The sequence below is a fragment of the Mesoplodon densirostris genome, chromosome 3 (assembly GCF_025265405.1).
Source record: "Mesoplodon densirostris isolate mMesDen1 chromosome 3, mMesDen1 primary haplotype, whole genome shotgun sequence".
Lineage (NCBI taxonomy): Eukaryota > Metazoa > Chordata > Mammalia > Artiodactyla > Ziphiidae > Mesoplodon > Mesoplodon densirostris.
Genome location: NC_082663.1, coordinates 109,877,314 through 109,895,667, shown reverse-complemented (window position 1 = coordinate 109,895,667; position 18,354 = coordinate 109,877,314). Strand labels below are relative to the sequence as shown.

The following is an 18,354-nucleotide window of genomic DNA, read 5'->3' as shown; positions in this document are numbered from 1 at the left end:
ATTTTATACTGCCCTGTGATATTTTATTTGCTCTTTCTTGCTTAATATTTCTGTGAAGTAGAATTTTTCTATTATTCCTCTTTGCTGCTGAAGATAAATTTTGCATGAGTCTGTTTCCAATGTTCTGTGCTTTGAACTTACTCTCATCTAATTCACGAATATGCTGAAAGATTACAAAGCTCTTTCTGGCTATAAAATCGATGAAACGGAGTCAGAAATAATGCGATTCTTGAAACCTTGTCCATCCACTTTATTTATGAACTGCAAAGGAAAATAATATCCAAATGCCCAGAAATATTCTGGCATTGAAATGAATATATGTCCTATTAACACAGTCAGAGATAATTGAAAACTGTTGACTAAACACAATGGAACAGATTTGAGAGAGAAGGTTTATTCAAGTGCAAATCATATAGAGGTTGCTTATAATTAGGACTATTTTATAAAATAAGTCATTTGAAATAAAAGTAGGGACATATCCAAATTCTTATTTAACATACTAAATAAAACATCTCTTTGAAACCAAAGAAAACCTATATAGGGTTCCCTTTTCTCCACAGCCTCTCCAGCATTTATTGTTTGTAGATGGGAGTGTAAACGGAGACAGCCCCTATAGAAAACAGTATGGAAGTTCCTTAAAAAACTAAAAATAGAACTACCATATGACACAGCAATCCCTCTACTGGGCATATACCCAGGGAAAACTATAATTCAAAAAGACACATGCACCCCAATGTTCATTGCAGCTCTATTTATAATAGCCAGGACATGGAAGCAACTTAAATGTCCATCAACAGAGGAATGGATAAAGAAGATGTGGTACATATATGCAGTGGGATATTAGCCATAAAAAGAAACAAAATTGGGTCATTTGTAGAGACGTGGATGGACCTAGGGACTGTCATACAGAGTGAAGTAAGTCAGAAAAACAAATATCGTATATTAACACATATGTGTGGAATCCAGAAAAATGGTATAGATGATCTTATTTGCAAAGTATAAATGAGACACAGACGTAGAGAACGTATGGATACAGAGAGGGAAGGGGGGGTGGGAAGAACTGCGAGATTGGGACTGACACATATACACTATTGATACTATGTATAAAATAGATAACTAACGAGAACATACTGTATAGCACAGGGAACCCTACTTAATGTACGGTGGGGACCTAAATGGGAAGGAAATCCCAAAAAGAGGGGATATAGGTATACGTACAGCTCAGTCATTTTGCTGTACAGTAGAAACTAACAACACTGTAAAGCAACTATACTCCAATAAAAATTAATTAAAAAAAAAACAAAGAAAACCTATGTAATCTGTAAGGGACATGCTATAAATACTTTGTGGAAAGAAATGACACTAAACCCCTGAACTGCTCTTGAAGGAAGTATATGACACAGAGGAAAGAAGACTTGAACTCTGGAGTCCTGGATTCTAATCTTGGCTCCTCCCACGCTGGGCCTGTGACCTTGGGAAGTCTCAATTTCTAATGCACTTCACTTTTCTCATGTTAATAATTATGAAGTTATGCTTAAGAAGATCTAAAAGCCCTTCTGACCTTGAAGCTAAAATAATTTACATTGAACCTCTATTTCTTAAGGCCTGACAATTGACAAAACATATTCTAGGTTGCAATTAATGTGATTTTGGAAAAAATTTTTAACCCTAAAAATTCGCTTGTTCAAACTGAAGACTGACAAGTTCTGTATGTTTACTTCCGAAGCTTTTACTAGACCACAATTATGGCAGACTGAAAAAAAAATGAGTATAATAAAATTCACTGGGCAAACATTTTCCTGTCTAGAGTCTGAGATGTAAACAGATTTTAATGACTGCCTTTCAGTGCAATAACAGGAACAGCAACCTTTTCATTGCTCCATTTCGTGATAACCCATCATGGAATGGCGGCTGAGTTACATTAAAGAAGAAAGTTCTAACTCTGTGGATCTTCACTTTAAATGTGTTTGTTTCTATTTGTGTTTTTGTTTTTTATGGATAGGGGATGTGAAGCAGAACCCCTTAAATGAAATGGGCTCTGACATCAGTAAGAAATGGGAGAAGCAGAGGAATAGGAATTTGGGTGTACATGGGGTCATCAGCAGGAGAGGACTGAGGACACAGGATCCCAAGTCACATGGTGATGATGGGACCCCAGGGAAACATGGCCAATGAAAATTTCATTGTGCCAAGGATGATTGCTACAAGCTTTTAAATTGTGAGTGACTAGAAATCCTTTTGTTATAATTTCTCTGTACCCCTGGGAGCAAAGTATGCTCTTTATAATGTCTCCCTTCCCCTGCCCACCATGTTGCCTTTGCTCTGGTGACCCCAGAGCTCTAAGTGCTGCAGCAAAAGCTGCTCCTCCCCAGCCTCCAAACCTCTGGATGTTCCCGGTACCCTTCTTCTCCCTCCTGAGGACACTGTTACTTGCTTCCTTTACCGCCGCCAGTGGGGTGGCCATTTTCTTGCTTACACCCCATACCTTTGCATCTAGAGGCAGCATGGGTGTCCATGCCCCTCATTGTCACCACCAGACCATTCTCCCTTCCTTCTTCCTAAACCTACAGCTTTGGAGCAGACTATGCAGTGCAGTCCCCTTCTTGCTGTAACTGAACACCAAACCCCTGATTCAATCTCTATTTTTACTCTAAGATTTTACCTCCTGGATTATTGTTCTATTTTCTAATACTGCTCCTAACACATTTTTTTGTAATTATTATAGCCATTTGAATGATTCTTCCAACACTGAGGCCTCTCAGTTCCGGGCACACTTCTCTTCCCAAAGATCTGTACTTTCACTTCACTGAAGCCGCTAACTCTCCTGGTCTTGTTATTACTAATAACTATATCCCCTCCATACTCTTAGCTCTATTTTCTGTCACCATCTCCTGTATTTCCAGCCCTCTCCTTTAAGTACCCTGAGTCTAAAAGTTCTTTAACTCCACCAGGCCCTAAAATCCATTAGTGCTGCCACCCTTTCACTGTCTTTCAAAGTCCTTTGTATTTTTAGTTTCCTCCTTATACAACTAAATTCCATGGCCAATCATTTTCAACTCCTTACATACAACCTCAGGTCAAACGGATTCTCCTTTTGTTTTATTATACTCACATGGCAATTCCAAAACTTGTACCACAAGTGCATCTGTATGCTGTACACAGCTGTAGGGTAAGTATCATTATGATATGTGTGTCAAGCTAAATTCATGACTGTCAACTTCAAGTGGACCATCAATGCTACCATAAAGTCAAAATACATGTACCATTTCATTCATTCTCTCATTCTCTTAAGTGACCACTTCACATCTCCTCTCTTTCAAAATTCTCATATCTCCTTTCTCACCTTTAATCGCAGCAAAATGGCCTTTACTGATAAAATAGATGCAACCAAAAGAGTACCACCACAAGTTTCCAACATCTGCTTCTGTTCAAAATACTGTATTTTCTCCTGTTACTAGTGATGGGCTCTCCATATTTCTATCCAAAGCCAACTATTCCATTCCATCCATCCTGCCAACTTAAGGATATCACTCCAGAAATTTTTTGCTCTCTCCTTTGCACCACTAGTTTTCTGTTCTATTCTAGAAAACTCACATTGGGAAATCATCATGTATAATTTCTCATATTAAAAACAACAACAAACTCTTTGATTCATATTCCCTTCCAGCTAATGCCACATTTCTCTGCTTTCTTGTTTCAGCAAAATTTCCTGTTACCTCGAGTCCTTTCTTCAATTCATCACATGTTATTTTCTCTTGAATTCACTCCACTTGGTCTTTTGAGCCAAATCATTAAAAGTAATTTTGACAGAGTCATCATTGACCTCTATGTTTCAAATATAAAAATATAATATCTTTTGAAATACAATAAATATATTTGAATGTAATAGTCAATTTCAATGCACATTATTTTTGACTTATTAGCAGCTTTTGATACAGTCGATAATTCTCTCTTTCTTGTAATAAATACTTTCTCACTTGCCTTACAGAAAAGCATTCTCATTTGCATGTTTTTTCTCCAATGTTGTTGGCTACTTATTTTAATATGCTTTGTTGGTTTCTTCCTATCTCTCTGAACTCTAAATGGTATAGTGTCCCAAGTAAATATAAAAGTGTAAGTATATGACATAACAACCTGTATGGTATCTAGGGCAGCCCACATAAGTGTTAATATTTATGCAAGGCAATACAATGAGTGATCATATTGAGTGACATATGTAACAACTGTACCTAGCCTTTCTTCAATTCATGCCAGATTTTGCTGCAAAATAGTTCAGGCATTTAGGCACTAAACGTGTCGCAAAAAACTTTCAGTTTCCAATCCTTCATGGAGTTTGACATTTTAGATAAGGGGTTATGGACCTGTCTTAATTATCAATGGTTAATCAGAAAAGAAGCTGTTTTGGAAAGATAAATAATGAAAAATACTTCACCTCCTCCACACGTGGCATCGCAATCTTCCCAGCCTGTGTGTGTCCACATGAAAAGGGGTTCAGGGGCTTTGGAGCTCTGATTCTCTGGTACAGGGTCTGATGGGATAGTGTATTCATAATGAAGACCATAATTCTGGTCTTGAAACAGCAGCACCTATAATATATACAAGTGATCAAGGCAGATGGATCAAAGTAGAGCATATTCAATGTAAAGCATAAAACTAAGAATACGAATACCTTAAAATGCTTTTTGCATGGTGTGCATGCTCCTTTAATACATAGTAGACTTGAGATATTATGCTTAAATGTTGAAATTGTCCTACTTCTGAAATCACTGGAGTTACACACTTACCTTTGAGCTAAAGACAGCATGAAAAAATAGCCCTCCTGAATAAGGTCAGAGATACCACATCACGTTCTCCCAAGTTGATGGACTAGACAGTCTCTCAAAGCATGGTACATGTATGAGATGACTTTAGTAGAGGGGACAGGGATATGTGTCCTACCTAACATCAAGATATAACCCATGATATAATATCAAATGAAGCCGTTCCACTCATATAAAAAAGAAAGATGAATAATAAGTCGCTGTGTCAACAGAGGAAGAGAAGATTTTGGGAATCATTTCACTCCATAAGGGTAGAGAACTTCTAAGCCAATTAGAGGACAAGAATTTTATTCCATGTATGCTTACAGTTTAACTTTGGCAAGGTTACTAATTTTCCATTTATAATAAAGATCATTTCCTTTGAAAAGAAATTTATGTTAAAAAGAACTTCTAACTGCAAATTAACTTAATAATGGTACAGTTATGTACACATGTGTAAACAGTGTAAGAAACCATAAAGGATGTATGAGAATGATTGAACTTTGGGCTACACTGGACTAAACCATAAGCAGGGACCATGTCTGCTTTGTTCTCCCATGGTACCCAGTATTAAGCTAAGAACTGCATCATCATGGGCAAGCATACATATTTTAAATGAAAGAAAAATACCTGAAATATACTCATTTTAAATAAAAGAATGAATGAGAATATATGTTTCTTTATAAATACATTTTCACCAAATATGTCAAAAAAGCCCATGGAATATATCACTTCTATGGATCTGAGGATTTATGGAAGCAGTCTATATGACACGCTGTGATGTATAAAAACATATATATCTAAATTTTAAATTATGTTAAAGTATTAGAAAACTTAAATATTTAATCTGTATCAAGGTGGTTGTAATGACAAGTTATAGAGTTAACACTTAATAGGGAAAGATTTAAATGAGCTCAGGGTTAATTTTCTTTACTTCTTTTTCTTAAGATTCTGCCTCAATATATTATCAGAAATACTAAGATACATTTTAATATGTGGATTGGGGAACTAGTATGATGACATTATAAATCAACTATATCAACAATAAAAATAATACTTTAAAAATTCATATATACTAACATACTGGGTACTATTTCTAAATATATCACAGTGCTTATTTTGGCTTTAAATATCTCATTTCATGTTGCCAGTGACTTTTCAGCTAAATGAGTTAAAAAAGAGAGAGATGGACTCACCTTGTTTATGGAAATAACCAGACTATTACATGATTTTTAAATTTATGAAATGAACATATAAATAAATCATTTGCCAACTTATTTAATTAAGTGAAATCATGTCTTTTTTTCTTAAAAAACTACCTTTTCATCGATAGAACTTTAGATTGTCCTTGAACACCTAATGCCATTTAAAATAAAGACATTGGCTACAAAATCATTAGCTCTTTCTTAAACCATTTGGACTTGGCAGTATTCTTTGCAAGAAGGAAAGTGTGACCGCGTTACAGTTGAGGGGCATATACTGAAGCATGGCAGCAGAAGGTATTGCCTTTCAAAATTCAGTACCAGCTTTCAATCTGTAATAGTCATTAAAGAAAAATATCTTAGAAGTGCAGTTTCCCTTGGATTACTGAATAAATCCAGGTCACATAGATGCCTTCTTTTAGACATAGTTCACTGATTTTAATTATGTTTCATGCTTCCAGGAAAAACCTTGGTAATTACCAGTCAGATTAAGGATTCTGCAGCAAGGAAACTCCCTCTGCCCAACACTGAGGTCTCACATATATTGTTTTAAGATTCTGAATTAGAGGCTCACTAAAGAGCCTCAGTCTTCTTCCATTAAAAAAAAAACGTAGTTTACATTCATGTAAGGGAGGCAACCCGATGGCATTTTCTGCAACCCAATCATTAAACAAATGTTTGTTGTTGATAATGTTGTTATTCTAAGTGACCCAGTCATGGAAAGAGCCAGATATTGGTCATACAATGTTTGTTTAGTCATTTTTTTCCCCTCTCTCCAGATTGCAGAGGGCACAGAGTGGATTTTCCAATATAAATTAAAGGATCCAGAGGAACTGTGGGGGAATGAACAAAATGATTATTTGAAGTATATGCATACTCATGATCCAAGGCTGTCTAGTGTAAAGAACTTAGATTTAAGCTTTGCATCAGGAGAGGCAGCATAGAAGGTGGATTAACACCTGGTTTATTCAAAGCTAAGTAACTTACTGGGAGGCACTGAGCACAGTATTTAACCTTTTACATACTAGTGTTTTCTAATCTGTAAAATGGAGTAATAATAATACATACTACACAGGGTTATTTTGAGGATTAAATGCTATAATGAACATAAAGCACTTTTGCATAGGGTCTGACTCTCAGTGCTTGATGGTGTATATTATTACTAGTATTAAGATTCAGAACAGAAGGCCCCCATGCAACTCACCCTGCTCCCTTTATGCATATTCCTGTTGGTAAAGTCTATTGACTGCAGTTCTCTAAAACATTCTTACTTGAAATGTGGTCAGTGGACCAGCAGTAGTGGCATCACCTGAGAGGTGGTTAGAAATGCAGGTCTCAGGTTCCTCCCCAGAATATGCATTTTAACAAGAACCCCAGGTGATTTGCAGGCATGTTAAAGTAGGAAAAGCAAATGGGCCAGTATGAGATTTGAACCTCTGGCTGCTATACTAGCAACACAGATGTCTCCAGTTGAGGAATAATTCAACTTTAATTTTGTGGAGATATTAAATAATGTGGCACACTACACTCCAAATAAATAGTCAGTTGGCTGTATTTTAGAGTTGTTTTTATGTGTGGACTCAAAGAGGTGTTGAAGTGTGTGAATCTCAGACTTTGCCACCAGAAGAAAAAACTCCTGAGCCATTAGCATTGACTGCAATGATGAAGGTCAAAAGAGGCATGTGGACCTGCCATGAGCAAGGGCGCAGAGCCCCAATGTCCTGATCTTTCACTCCAAACTCAGACCTCGTCTTCTGCTACATGGTAAAGAAACTTATTATCCCAAACATTCAAATTATCATAATTCTTTACAGGAATCACTTAACCTAGTAAGAACACAATGGGGTAATTGGAAGCCTTGTTAGATATTTACCAAACGTTTTCCCCTGGGACCAATACAATTTTATCAAAGGTATTTTATACAGATTCAGGCAATGCCCATTTCACAGATGTATGAAATGCTACGGTTTGCCATATTATAGCATTCTCTTTATAGACATCCACTCTGGTTAGTAAACATATGCTTTTAGGGAAAGAGGAACCTTATTGCCTGCTAATTCACTTCTACTGTGAGTCTGTGAATTCCCTAAAATATGGTGTTCCTTTCGTAATAATTTCCATTTTTAGACATCTTGATTTCAAACACATTAAAAAACCCTAAAAACCCACCTCTTAAATAATTTTAAATGTTTACTTGACAATTCAAATTTGGAAAAAAGATAAGAGAAGGCACGGTGGGAATGTCCTTTGTCATAGGAAGCTGATTATGCAATGTTATCGATTCGTTCCCTCATACCAGGAGGTGTAATGGTGATGTAGTAGGACCTTTGGCGGAGATCTTCTCCCAGAGACCTCGTCTTACATAATGGACAGTAGTTCCCGCTAAGTTGAATGCTCCAGAGTGTTCAATCTTCCAGTCACTATTAATAGACTGTTTTCCAGTGTCTCGGAGAGCTATAAAAAGGTTATAAAATATTATGAGATTAACAAGTCAGCATCATTAATCACTATCCACTTTGCATGATTTTGTTACAAGCATTTCATTCATTTCTAAACTAAATGGTCAACACTCCCTGATGTAAAACATGAGGCATCTCCTCTTTGGGAAAGTCTGCAATCACAGCAAATGCCACAGGAAGTTCTCCTTCTCTCCTGAAGCTGTCCACAAACCATACAGTCACGTTCATCCTTGCCTCCTCCAACCTCCTTTGAACACTTGATGTCTATAACCTTATTTTGTGTCCCTTAATCATTTATTCTTTAACAACATATTATTATTTTAAAGGCTATGTGTGTCTGTGTTGTCTATGCAATGATTCTACGAACAATGTGAAGGCTGGTACTACATCTTATGCATGCTCTGTATCTCCTATGCCACCCAGGAAATAGTGTGATGACAGAAAGATCATGACATGGAATGTTAACAGATCAGAATGACAGGGTTATGTTCAATACAAAACAATTCAAAGATAATGTGTTAGTTCTAAAAACAGAACTCAGAACCTTTAAACATCCCTAGTTCGTGATTTATTGTGTACAAGAATGGAGGATAAATGCTAATTCTCACCCACAAACAGCCATCATTTGTATGAAATTTTGTGGAGTAACTTTGTTTACCTATACTTTTTTTTCTCTTTTTCTTTTTTGACCTGATCTGTGCTACTATTTAAATGAGATTCATAACATGGAAGTGACATGCCATGATTATCATTTAAAATTAAGGATTCCTTCTGTTTTTTCCAAATGATTTTATTTTTTATTTAAACTTTAAACTCTCCCATATAATTGAACTTCTCTTTCAAAAAACATTTACATGAAGATTCATTGAAGGTTTTTATGTCATAATGCTATGAACATGTGTTGATAATAAGCTGATAAATCTTCCAAAATATTATTTAAGCTAATCTCTATTTATTGAATGTCTGAGGATTTCCAACTTTTTAATATTGTAAATAACGCTCAGATAAATGCACTGTACACTAAATATTTGTATACCTGAATACTTCCCTTGGATAGATTCCCAGATTTGGAATTACAGAGTCAAAGAAATCAAACATTTAAAGATTTGGAAAAACAATTTCAAATTGATTTTCATAAAGTTTGCAAGAATTTTCATCTTTCACTCTCAAGTGACTGAGAGTGTCCATTTCTGAACAACTCCTTGAAAGCACCTTTCTCTTGTATAAGATTTAATCATGCCTAAATCATTGCTTATCAAGCATCCTCTATAAATCAGGAAATACTCAAAGTTCTGGGACTTCCCAAATGAACAATAGAAATATGGTCTCTGGATTCATAGAACTTATCATCTAACTAGCAAACCAGATATTAATCAAGTTGTAAGTAACCAACTAATTATAATTATGCTGAAACTTGTGAGGGAGGAATCAGGAAAGGCTTGCCAGAAGGATGTCATTTATGGAGGATGCTAGCCAGGGAAAAAGAGAAGGCAAGAGTGTTCAAGACTGAGGGAACTACGGATGCCAAGGTCACCATTGCAGCTTGGTGAGAATCAGGTAGCAAATGTGAAGATGCCACATGTACTGAAGTGGATCATGAACTCATGAGGCTGGATAGTAAGGAATAGCCAGACCTTATAGTCCTTGTTAACTTTTAGAGGCTTTTTTCCTAAGAAAAAATATAAAACTATACAAGATTTTGAACAATATTGTACAGAAAATGGACTTCCATAGGACAAATTTGTATAGAGAAGACAGAAGAGTAGCCCAATGCTAAGTAATGGTGGCTTGGCTTAAGGTAGTAGAGAAAAGTGCAAAGAGGAATTTAGGAGTGAAATTGATAAAATATAATGATGACTTGGTTGTCCTGTGTGAAAGGAAGTGTCAGGGATGATGCCACGTTTCTAGTATGAGAAACAGTGGGTTATAAAAGCAAACAGTGAGATTGGAAAGGCTAACAAAAAAAAAAACGATTGAGGAGAAATATCAGGATTTGAATTTTGAACAATCCAGTTTTTTAGAAAAGTCTCTTTTTGCTATTGAGGTTAAAGATATTTTTCATTTGCTTATTAGTTATTTTCCTTTTAAATTTAAATTAATTAAGCAAACTATAAATTATCTGTGAAGGTTTTTTGGTCCACTAAGAGATTTTTCTGGAGTTTATATTCTCATTATTATAAGCAACATGTTAATAAAAGTATTGAAATTCTACCTCTTAATTTCTACCAAGTAATATCTTTATCACATACTGCATATAAAGTATAATGTTTTAGATAAAATATTAAGCATAAATATTTTCAGATGTATGAAAAATATACAAGTACTAATGTTTACCTTGAATTTTAAACTTGAAAGGGAAATACGTTGCCAGAAAACTCTCAACACTTTGCAAATAGCTCTTACCATCTACAAATGGATATACTTCTGAGAATGCTAGATTGATTAAAAAAATAATGATTTTGCCTAAAAGGTAAAGTATGTCCTTGTATTTCTCTAAGGTCTATTAAATATTCTGAGAGTTTTTGGCCTAGATTTTTGGCCTATTTTTGGCCTAGATTTGTACTGCGGCCAGTATAATTCCATCCTTTTTTCCTGTATCTCAACATATATTCATGGCACTATTATAAAGGAATATTTCCTGAAAATCTCTAAGAAAAATGCCTTAAAAACCTTTTGTGGTGACTATAGTATAATGTTGAGACTCAACTGGTATTCTGGAATTCAGCATTCCCTGCCCAAATGCCACATGCATGTATCTGAAAACCCACACAATTTATAAGCTTAAGAGCAACCTTATATGCAGACTCAATACTCTGGGTGTGTGGTGTTTCCTGGTTTTGGTTTTTAATTCACTAGCTTTAAAAATGTTTTTAGAAAATCTTTTTCTGGCCATAGCTGAATAACTGGAACTGCACTATCTCTCCCCCTGTAAACAACTAGAAAACTAGACAGTATATGAAACAACTGTTCCCAGACAGTGGACAATGGACAACAAAGAACTGTGATCCCTAAGAGGACGAGACCCAGTGCTCTCTAAAATTACTTGACTTTCTGCCTGAAGATATTTAGCAGGCCCCACCACAGAGAGGGGGAACTCAAGCAGAGCACAGATAACGAGGGCTTCAGTGAGATGAGGACACAGAGAATGGAGTTCAAACTGGCTAAGGCAGTTGGAATCTGTTTTATTGAGTACTGGAGAAGAGGGAGCCACACAGCAACGAACTTCAAAATATTTCATAAGTTGACATAGTGTGAGGGACATAACCTAGAGGATTTCACTTATTTGTGCTTGCTGTGTAGAGACCTCTATCCTATTTAAGTTGCAACAGCCTCCTTATATATTCTCACTGTTTACACTTAACTATCAGCCCTATCATTTATCAGTTCATCTTACTGTCTGTCTTTGAGCCCTTAAAGTCTTTCGTTTCCACTTTTATGTCTCTTTTGGAGGCTACCTTAAACCTTACTAGTTTATGTAATGACCCAAGGGAAACAAATGGGAATAACCAGGTACCAGGCAGGTAGGACACAATAGTGTTTTGAGAGGACACAGGGAAAATGGGTGGCGGTGGGGGGGGGTAGTGTCAAGTGTTATTTCACAATTATCTCTTTGTTTTCTATTACAGAAGTTAACTACCTTCTAATTCCTACGACACTATCCATTAACATCAAGCAGCATGGTATTACACCAAATATTGGCAACTTAAAACTTCTACAACAGAATTTCTTAGAGCCACTCAAAAATAACTGTTTCATTTGTTTCATCCTTCATCTGTCAAAAATTTTTGTGGCAGAAACTATCATGGTAGTTTAAAGGAGAATGATCTCAGTTTACTTGCACTATTCTTTTAAAGTCTTAAGTTTCTATAAATCCTATAGTTAACTGATTATTACTAAATTCTTAAGAAACAAAAGAAGTCTTTTTTCCTAAAAGTTCTGGTATTTTTCAAGGAAATGAAGTGAACCATTGACAAACAGAATGCATTTTTTTCTATGATACGGTAATTAGGAAAACCAACCAAAATACAAATATGATAAAAGCAAAAGAAAAAAATCTGCAAAGGTATTCCTTTGAGCCTGAAACTAAATATTTTACTAAGTTGCAAATAAGTGGGGTGAAATTCCACAAGGCTGGCAAAAGAGTAACTACCTAGGACCTGTAAACTGCATAACTACTGGAGCTTGCGTAGGGTTAGAAGACATATGCATTCTATGCTATCAGAGTGAAGATATCTTACTGAACATACAGACTCTTCAGAAGAGAATGTAGAAAGGCTGCATATTAGAAATAAAGCTGGTCTAGTCCTAGAATAAAGGCTCCCTAAAAAGGGAGGTGTAGGCACAAAAATTATTTGAAGACATAGTGTTCAAAATTTTTCCAAATCTGATATAAACCATAAACCTATAGATCTGAGAAGTACATTGGAACACAAACAGGATAAGCATAAAGAAAGCCATACCAAAGCACAATACAATCAAACTGCTGGCAAACAATGATAGAACAATCTTAATAGTGGCCATATTTAAAATAGATAACAAATAAGGACTGACTGTATAGCACAGGGAAAGCTACTCAATATTATCTACAACCTAAATGGGAAAGGAATTCGAAAAAGAATAAATACATGTATATGTATAACTGAATCACTTTGCTGTACACGTGAAACTAACACAACATTGTTAATCAACTATACTCCAGTATAAAATAAAAAGTTAAAAATATAAAAGATAAAAAGCATGGAATCAGGGCTTCCCTGGTGGCGCAGTAGTTGAGAGTCCGCCTGCCGATGCAGGGGACACAGGTTCGTGCCCCGGTCCGGGGCTATATTAATGAAAATGTACAATTGTCATATCTTCTTCTTGGATTGATCCCTTGATCATTATGTAGTGTCCTTCTTTGTCTCTTGTAATAGTCTTTGTTTTAAAGTCTACTTTGTCTGATATGAGAATTGCTACTCCAGCTTTCTTTGATTTCCATTGCATGGAATATCTCTTTCCATCCCGTCACTTTCTGTCTGTATGTGTCTCTAGGTCTGAAGTGGGTCTCTTGTGGACAGCATATATATGGGTCTCGTTTTTCTATCCATTCAGCCAGTCTATGTCTTTTGGTGGAGCATGTAATCCATTTACATTTAAGGTAATTATCAATATGTATGTTCTTATGACTATTTTCTTAATTGTTTTGGGTTTGTTATTGTAGGTCGTTTCCTTCTCTTGTGTTTCCTGCCTAGAGAAGTTCCTTTAGCATTTGTTGTAAAGCTGGTTTGTTTGTACTGAATTGTCTTAGCTTTTGCTTGTCTGTAAAGTTTTTAAATTCTCCGTTGAATCTGAATGAGGTCCTTGTGGGGTAGAGTAATCTTGTTTGTAGGTTTTTCCCTTTCATCACTTTAAATATGTCCTGCCACTCCCTTCTGGCTTGCAGAATTTCTGCTGAGAGATCAGCTGTTAACCTTATGGGGATTCCCTTGTGTGTTATTTGTTGTTTTTCCCTTGCTGCTTTTAATATATTTTCTTTGTATGTAATTTTGATAGCTTGATTAATATGTGTCTTGGCATGTTTCTCCTTGGATTTATCCTGTATGGGACTCTGTGTGCTTGCTGGACTTGATTGACTATTTCCTTTCCCATATTAGGGAAGTTTTCAACTATAATCTCTTCAAATATTTTCTCAGTCCCTTTCTTTTTCTCTTCTTCTGGGACCCTTGTAATTCTAATGTTGGTGCATTTAATGTTGTCCCAGAGGTCTCTAAGGCTGTCCTCAATTCTTTTCATTCTTTTTTCTTTATTCTGCTCTGCAGTAGTTAATTTCCACTAATTTATCTTCCAGGTCACTTATCCATTCTTCTGCCTCAGTCATTCTGCTTTTGATTCCTTCTAGAGAATTTTAATTTCATTTTTTGAGTTGTTCATCATTGCTTGTTTGCTCTGTAGTTCTTCTAGTTCCTTGTTAAACGTTTCTTGTATTATCTCCATTCTATTTCCAAGATTTTGGATCATCTTTACTATCATTACTCTGAATTCTTTTTCAGGTAGCTGCCTACTTCCTCTTCATTTGTTTGGTCTGGTGGGTTTTTACCTTGCTCCTTCATCTGCTGTGTGTTTCTCTGTCTTCTCATTTTGCTTAACTTACTGTGTTTGAGGTCTCTTTTTTTGCAGGCTGCAGGCTAGGAGTTCCTGTTGTTTTTGGTGTCTGCCCCCCGTGGCTAAGGTTGGTTCAGTGGGTTGTGTAGCTTTTCTGGTGGAGAGGAGTAGTGCCTTTGTTCTGGTGGATGAGGCTGGATCTTGTCTTTCTGGTGGTCAGGTCCATGTCTGGTGGTATGTTTTGGGGTGTCTGTGGCCTTAGTATGATTTTAGGCAGCCTCTCTGCTAATGCATGGGGTTGTGTTCCCGTCTTGCTAGTTGTTTGGCATAGGGTGTCCAGCAATGTAGCTTGCTGGTCATTGAGTGGAGCTGGGTTTTGGCGTTGAGATGGAGATCTCTTGGAGATTTTCACCATATGATATTACATGGAGCTGGAAGGTCTCTGGTGGACCAATGTCCTGAACTTGGCTCTCCCACCTCAGAGGCACAGCCCTGACACCTGGCTGGAGCACCAGGAGCCTGTCATCCACACGGCTCAGAATAAAAGGGAGAAAGAAAGGAAGGAAGGAAGGAAGGAAGGAAGGAAGGAAGGAAGGAAGGAAGGAAGAAAAGATAAAATAAAAGTTATTAAAATAAAAAACAAAAAATAATTAGTAAAATTTTTTAAGTAATTAAAAAGAAAGAAATCAAAAACAACCAAACCAAGAAACAAATCCACCAATGATAACAAGTGCTGAAAACTATACTAAAAACAACAACAACAAAAACGGACAGACAGAACCCTAGGACAAATGGTAAAAGCAAAGCTATACAGTCAAAATCACACACAGAAGCATACACATACACACTCACAAAAAGAGAAAAAGGTGGAAAAAAAAAAATATGTCATTGCTCCCAAAGTCCACCTCCTCAGTTTGGGATGATTTGTTATCTATTCGGGTATTCCACAGATGCAGGGTACATCAAGCTGATTGTGGAGATTTAATCTGCTGCTCGTGAGGCTGCTGGGAGAAATTTCCCTTTCTCTCTTTGTTCGCATAGCTCCTGGGGTTCAGCTTTGGATTTGGCCCTGCCTCTGTGTGTAGGTCGCCTAAGGGCGTCTGTTCTTCACTCAGATAGGACGGGGTTAAAGGAGCAGCTGTAGGGGGATCTGGCTCTCTCAGGCCAGGGGAAGGGAAGGGTACGGAGTGCAGGGTGAGCCTGCAGTGGCAGAGGCTGGTGTGACGTTGCAACAGCCTGAGGCATACCATATGTTCTCCTGGGGAAGTTGTCCCTGGATCACGGGACCCTGGCAGTGGTGAGCTGCACAGGTTCCCAGGAGTTGGGGTGTGTATAGTGACCTGTGCTTGCACACAGGCTTGTTGGTGGCTGCAGCAGCAGCCTTAGCGTCTCATACCTGTCTCTGGGGTCCACGCTGATAGTCGCGGCTCATGCCCATCTCTGGAGCTCCTTTAAGCAGCACTCTTAATCCCTTCTCCCATGCACAGGGAAACAAAGAGGCAAGAAGAAGTCTCTTGCCTCTTCGGCAGTTCCAGACCTTTTCCCGGACTCCCTCCTGGCTACCCGTGGCACACTAACCCCTTCAGGCTGTGTTCACACAGCCAACCCCAGTCCTCTCGTAGTTTTATTTTTGATGAAATCCAATATATGCCTTTTTGGTGGAAGAGGTGGTATTTTTGCAAATCCATTGTAAAGAAAGCCTTGCTTACCACAATGTCATGAATATGTTTCTATTATGTTTTTTGTTATAAGTTTTAGAGTTTTAGCTTCTTTGTTTAGATTTCTAATCCATTTTGAGTTAATTTTTGTCTATGTTGTAAGGTTGGGGCCAAGGTTCAATTTTCTTCCTCATATAAATATCAAGTTATTCCAGCATTATTTGTTTAAAGAGTACTTTTTCTCTGTGCATTACCTCAACATTTTGGTTGGAAGTCAGTTTACTCCATATTTGTGTTTTTAATTTCATGATGATGATGAATTTGTCAATTTTTCTTGGTCAATTTTTGCTTTAAAGCTTTGAAGCTATATTCCTGGGTTCATATAATTTAAAATTATAATATGTTTGTGATAAACTGGATTCTTTCATAATTATTTTGTGAACTTTTTTATCTCAAGTAATACATTTTTCTTTAAAATGAGTTTTGACTTATATTACTATGGCTATATCAGTATTCTTCTGATTCGTATTTTTCTGGTACAGTTTCCATTCCTTGATTTTTAATTTTTGTAACTCATGTTTTACATATATTTCTTATGAATACAATATACATGAATTATTCATAAAATCCCGTCTGATAATTTTCATCTTTTAACTACAGACTTTAGTTTTTAAATGTTTATTAAGATTGTTGGTATCTTTTGATTTCCTGCTTGTTGTATGTTTTTGTTGTTTTTCTGTTGTTTTCTACTGATTGAGTTTTTTAAATTTCATTTAAAAAATTATATTTGGTTCTCTATGCTTTCAGTCAATTTTTGTTTATTTTTAAATCCCTCTTTTATACACTTAAACATATTAACATAATATTTTTATATTTTCTGCATATGATACAAATATATATGTCTGGTTCTGCTCTCCCTTAGTTTTACTGTTTTGCTTATAGTGTCTATTTCCGTCTGTGTTTTCTGAACTTTTTTTTTACTATAAAATTATATTTGTTGAACTTTATAGAATTCTTTTGAGGCCTTGTTTAAAATTGACTTACCTTCAAGAAGGACTTGCATTTGCATACACCAGCCACTTTGGTAGCCTTATTAAAACAAGTATCTTGAGGGTTCTGGACTTTATAGAGTAGACTGGTGCTGCAAACCCATAGAAGCATTTGCATTTGGTTGAAGATTCTCAGGGAAGTGGATTTTCTACCCCCACCTAGTACCAAAGTTAATACAGACACATTTTCTGTCTTTCGCCTTTTATGGTGCAAATGCAACACATGTACGACTATGCCTTCTCACACTGAGCTCGTAGGTTCTTTGGGGTCCCGCTTTACATAGGGGTCTTGAGTCTCCACTTCGTAAAGGTCTTCGGCTTTATTTTCTGCCCAGTTCCCCTTGGCTCTCAAGGTCTAAACTGGTCATCAAGTGGGGCTTCGGTTAGCCTAATACTCTGGCTTCCTGTTCTCACTTTGTTTTTGACATGTGAGGAATCCTTAACTTGTTTCCTGTTCAGAGTAAATATAAAAAGTGTTCTTTTTTTCTCCTTTTGTATTTTGTTCAACATTTTTTTTTTTTTTTTTTTTTTTTTTTTTTTTTTATTTTTTTATTAGTTTCTGCTTTATAACAAAGTGAATCAGTCATACATATACATCTGTTCCCACATCCCCTCCCTCATGCATCTCCCTGTTCAACATTTTAAAATGTTTTCATTGGGAATTCTTCCCACAGTGGGTTACATGCAAAGCTGCAGGCAAGGTTAAGTTGACCCATACAACCTCATTTAGATTTTTAAAAATCATAAGCTATAATGGTTTTGTAAATAGATGACCTACCTGAACTACTCTCCATTTTATACTTTTGGATAAATTATTAACAAATTAATAAAGCCATGATCTTCAGAAAAGCATATAATAATTGCAAATGGGAATACAACTCATAGAGAGAGTAATGAAAAAGAATAACTGTACTGGGAGGGTATTAAATGTCTTCTGTGAGATAACATCTAGTTTGATGTAGATAAGTTACTTCATTAAAGAATGACCAGTTTGCCAAGAAATGATTTATTTTTCATTGTTTTTGCTAAAGCTATTTCAGATGAAGATTTTCAATGACTTTGACTTCCTTCCAATGCCTGAAAGAGCTTTTAGGAAATGTGATTTA

The 18,354-nt window shown here is 36.3% G+C and overlaps 1 protein-coding gene across 1 annotated transcript in view; it reads right to left on the bottom strand.

The window, feature by feature from the left end:
- ADAMTS19 (ADAM metallopeptidase with thrombospondin type 1 motif 19) overlaps positions 1-18,354 on the bottom strand; it is a 284,954-nt gene that overhangs the window by 49,813 nt on the left and 216,787 nt on the right. Inside the window, exons 17-18 of the mRNA XM_060091906.1 lie at positions 8,298-8,455; positions 4,433-4,586 (exon numbers count right to left, since the gene is read on the bottom strand). Coding sequence (XP_059947889.1) covers positions 4,433-4,586; positions 8,298-8,455 — 312 coding nt within the window. The remainder of the gene's footprint in view (positions 1-4,432; positions 4,587-8,297; positions 8,456-18,354) is intronic.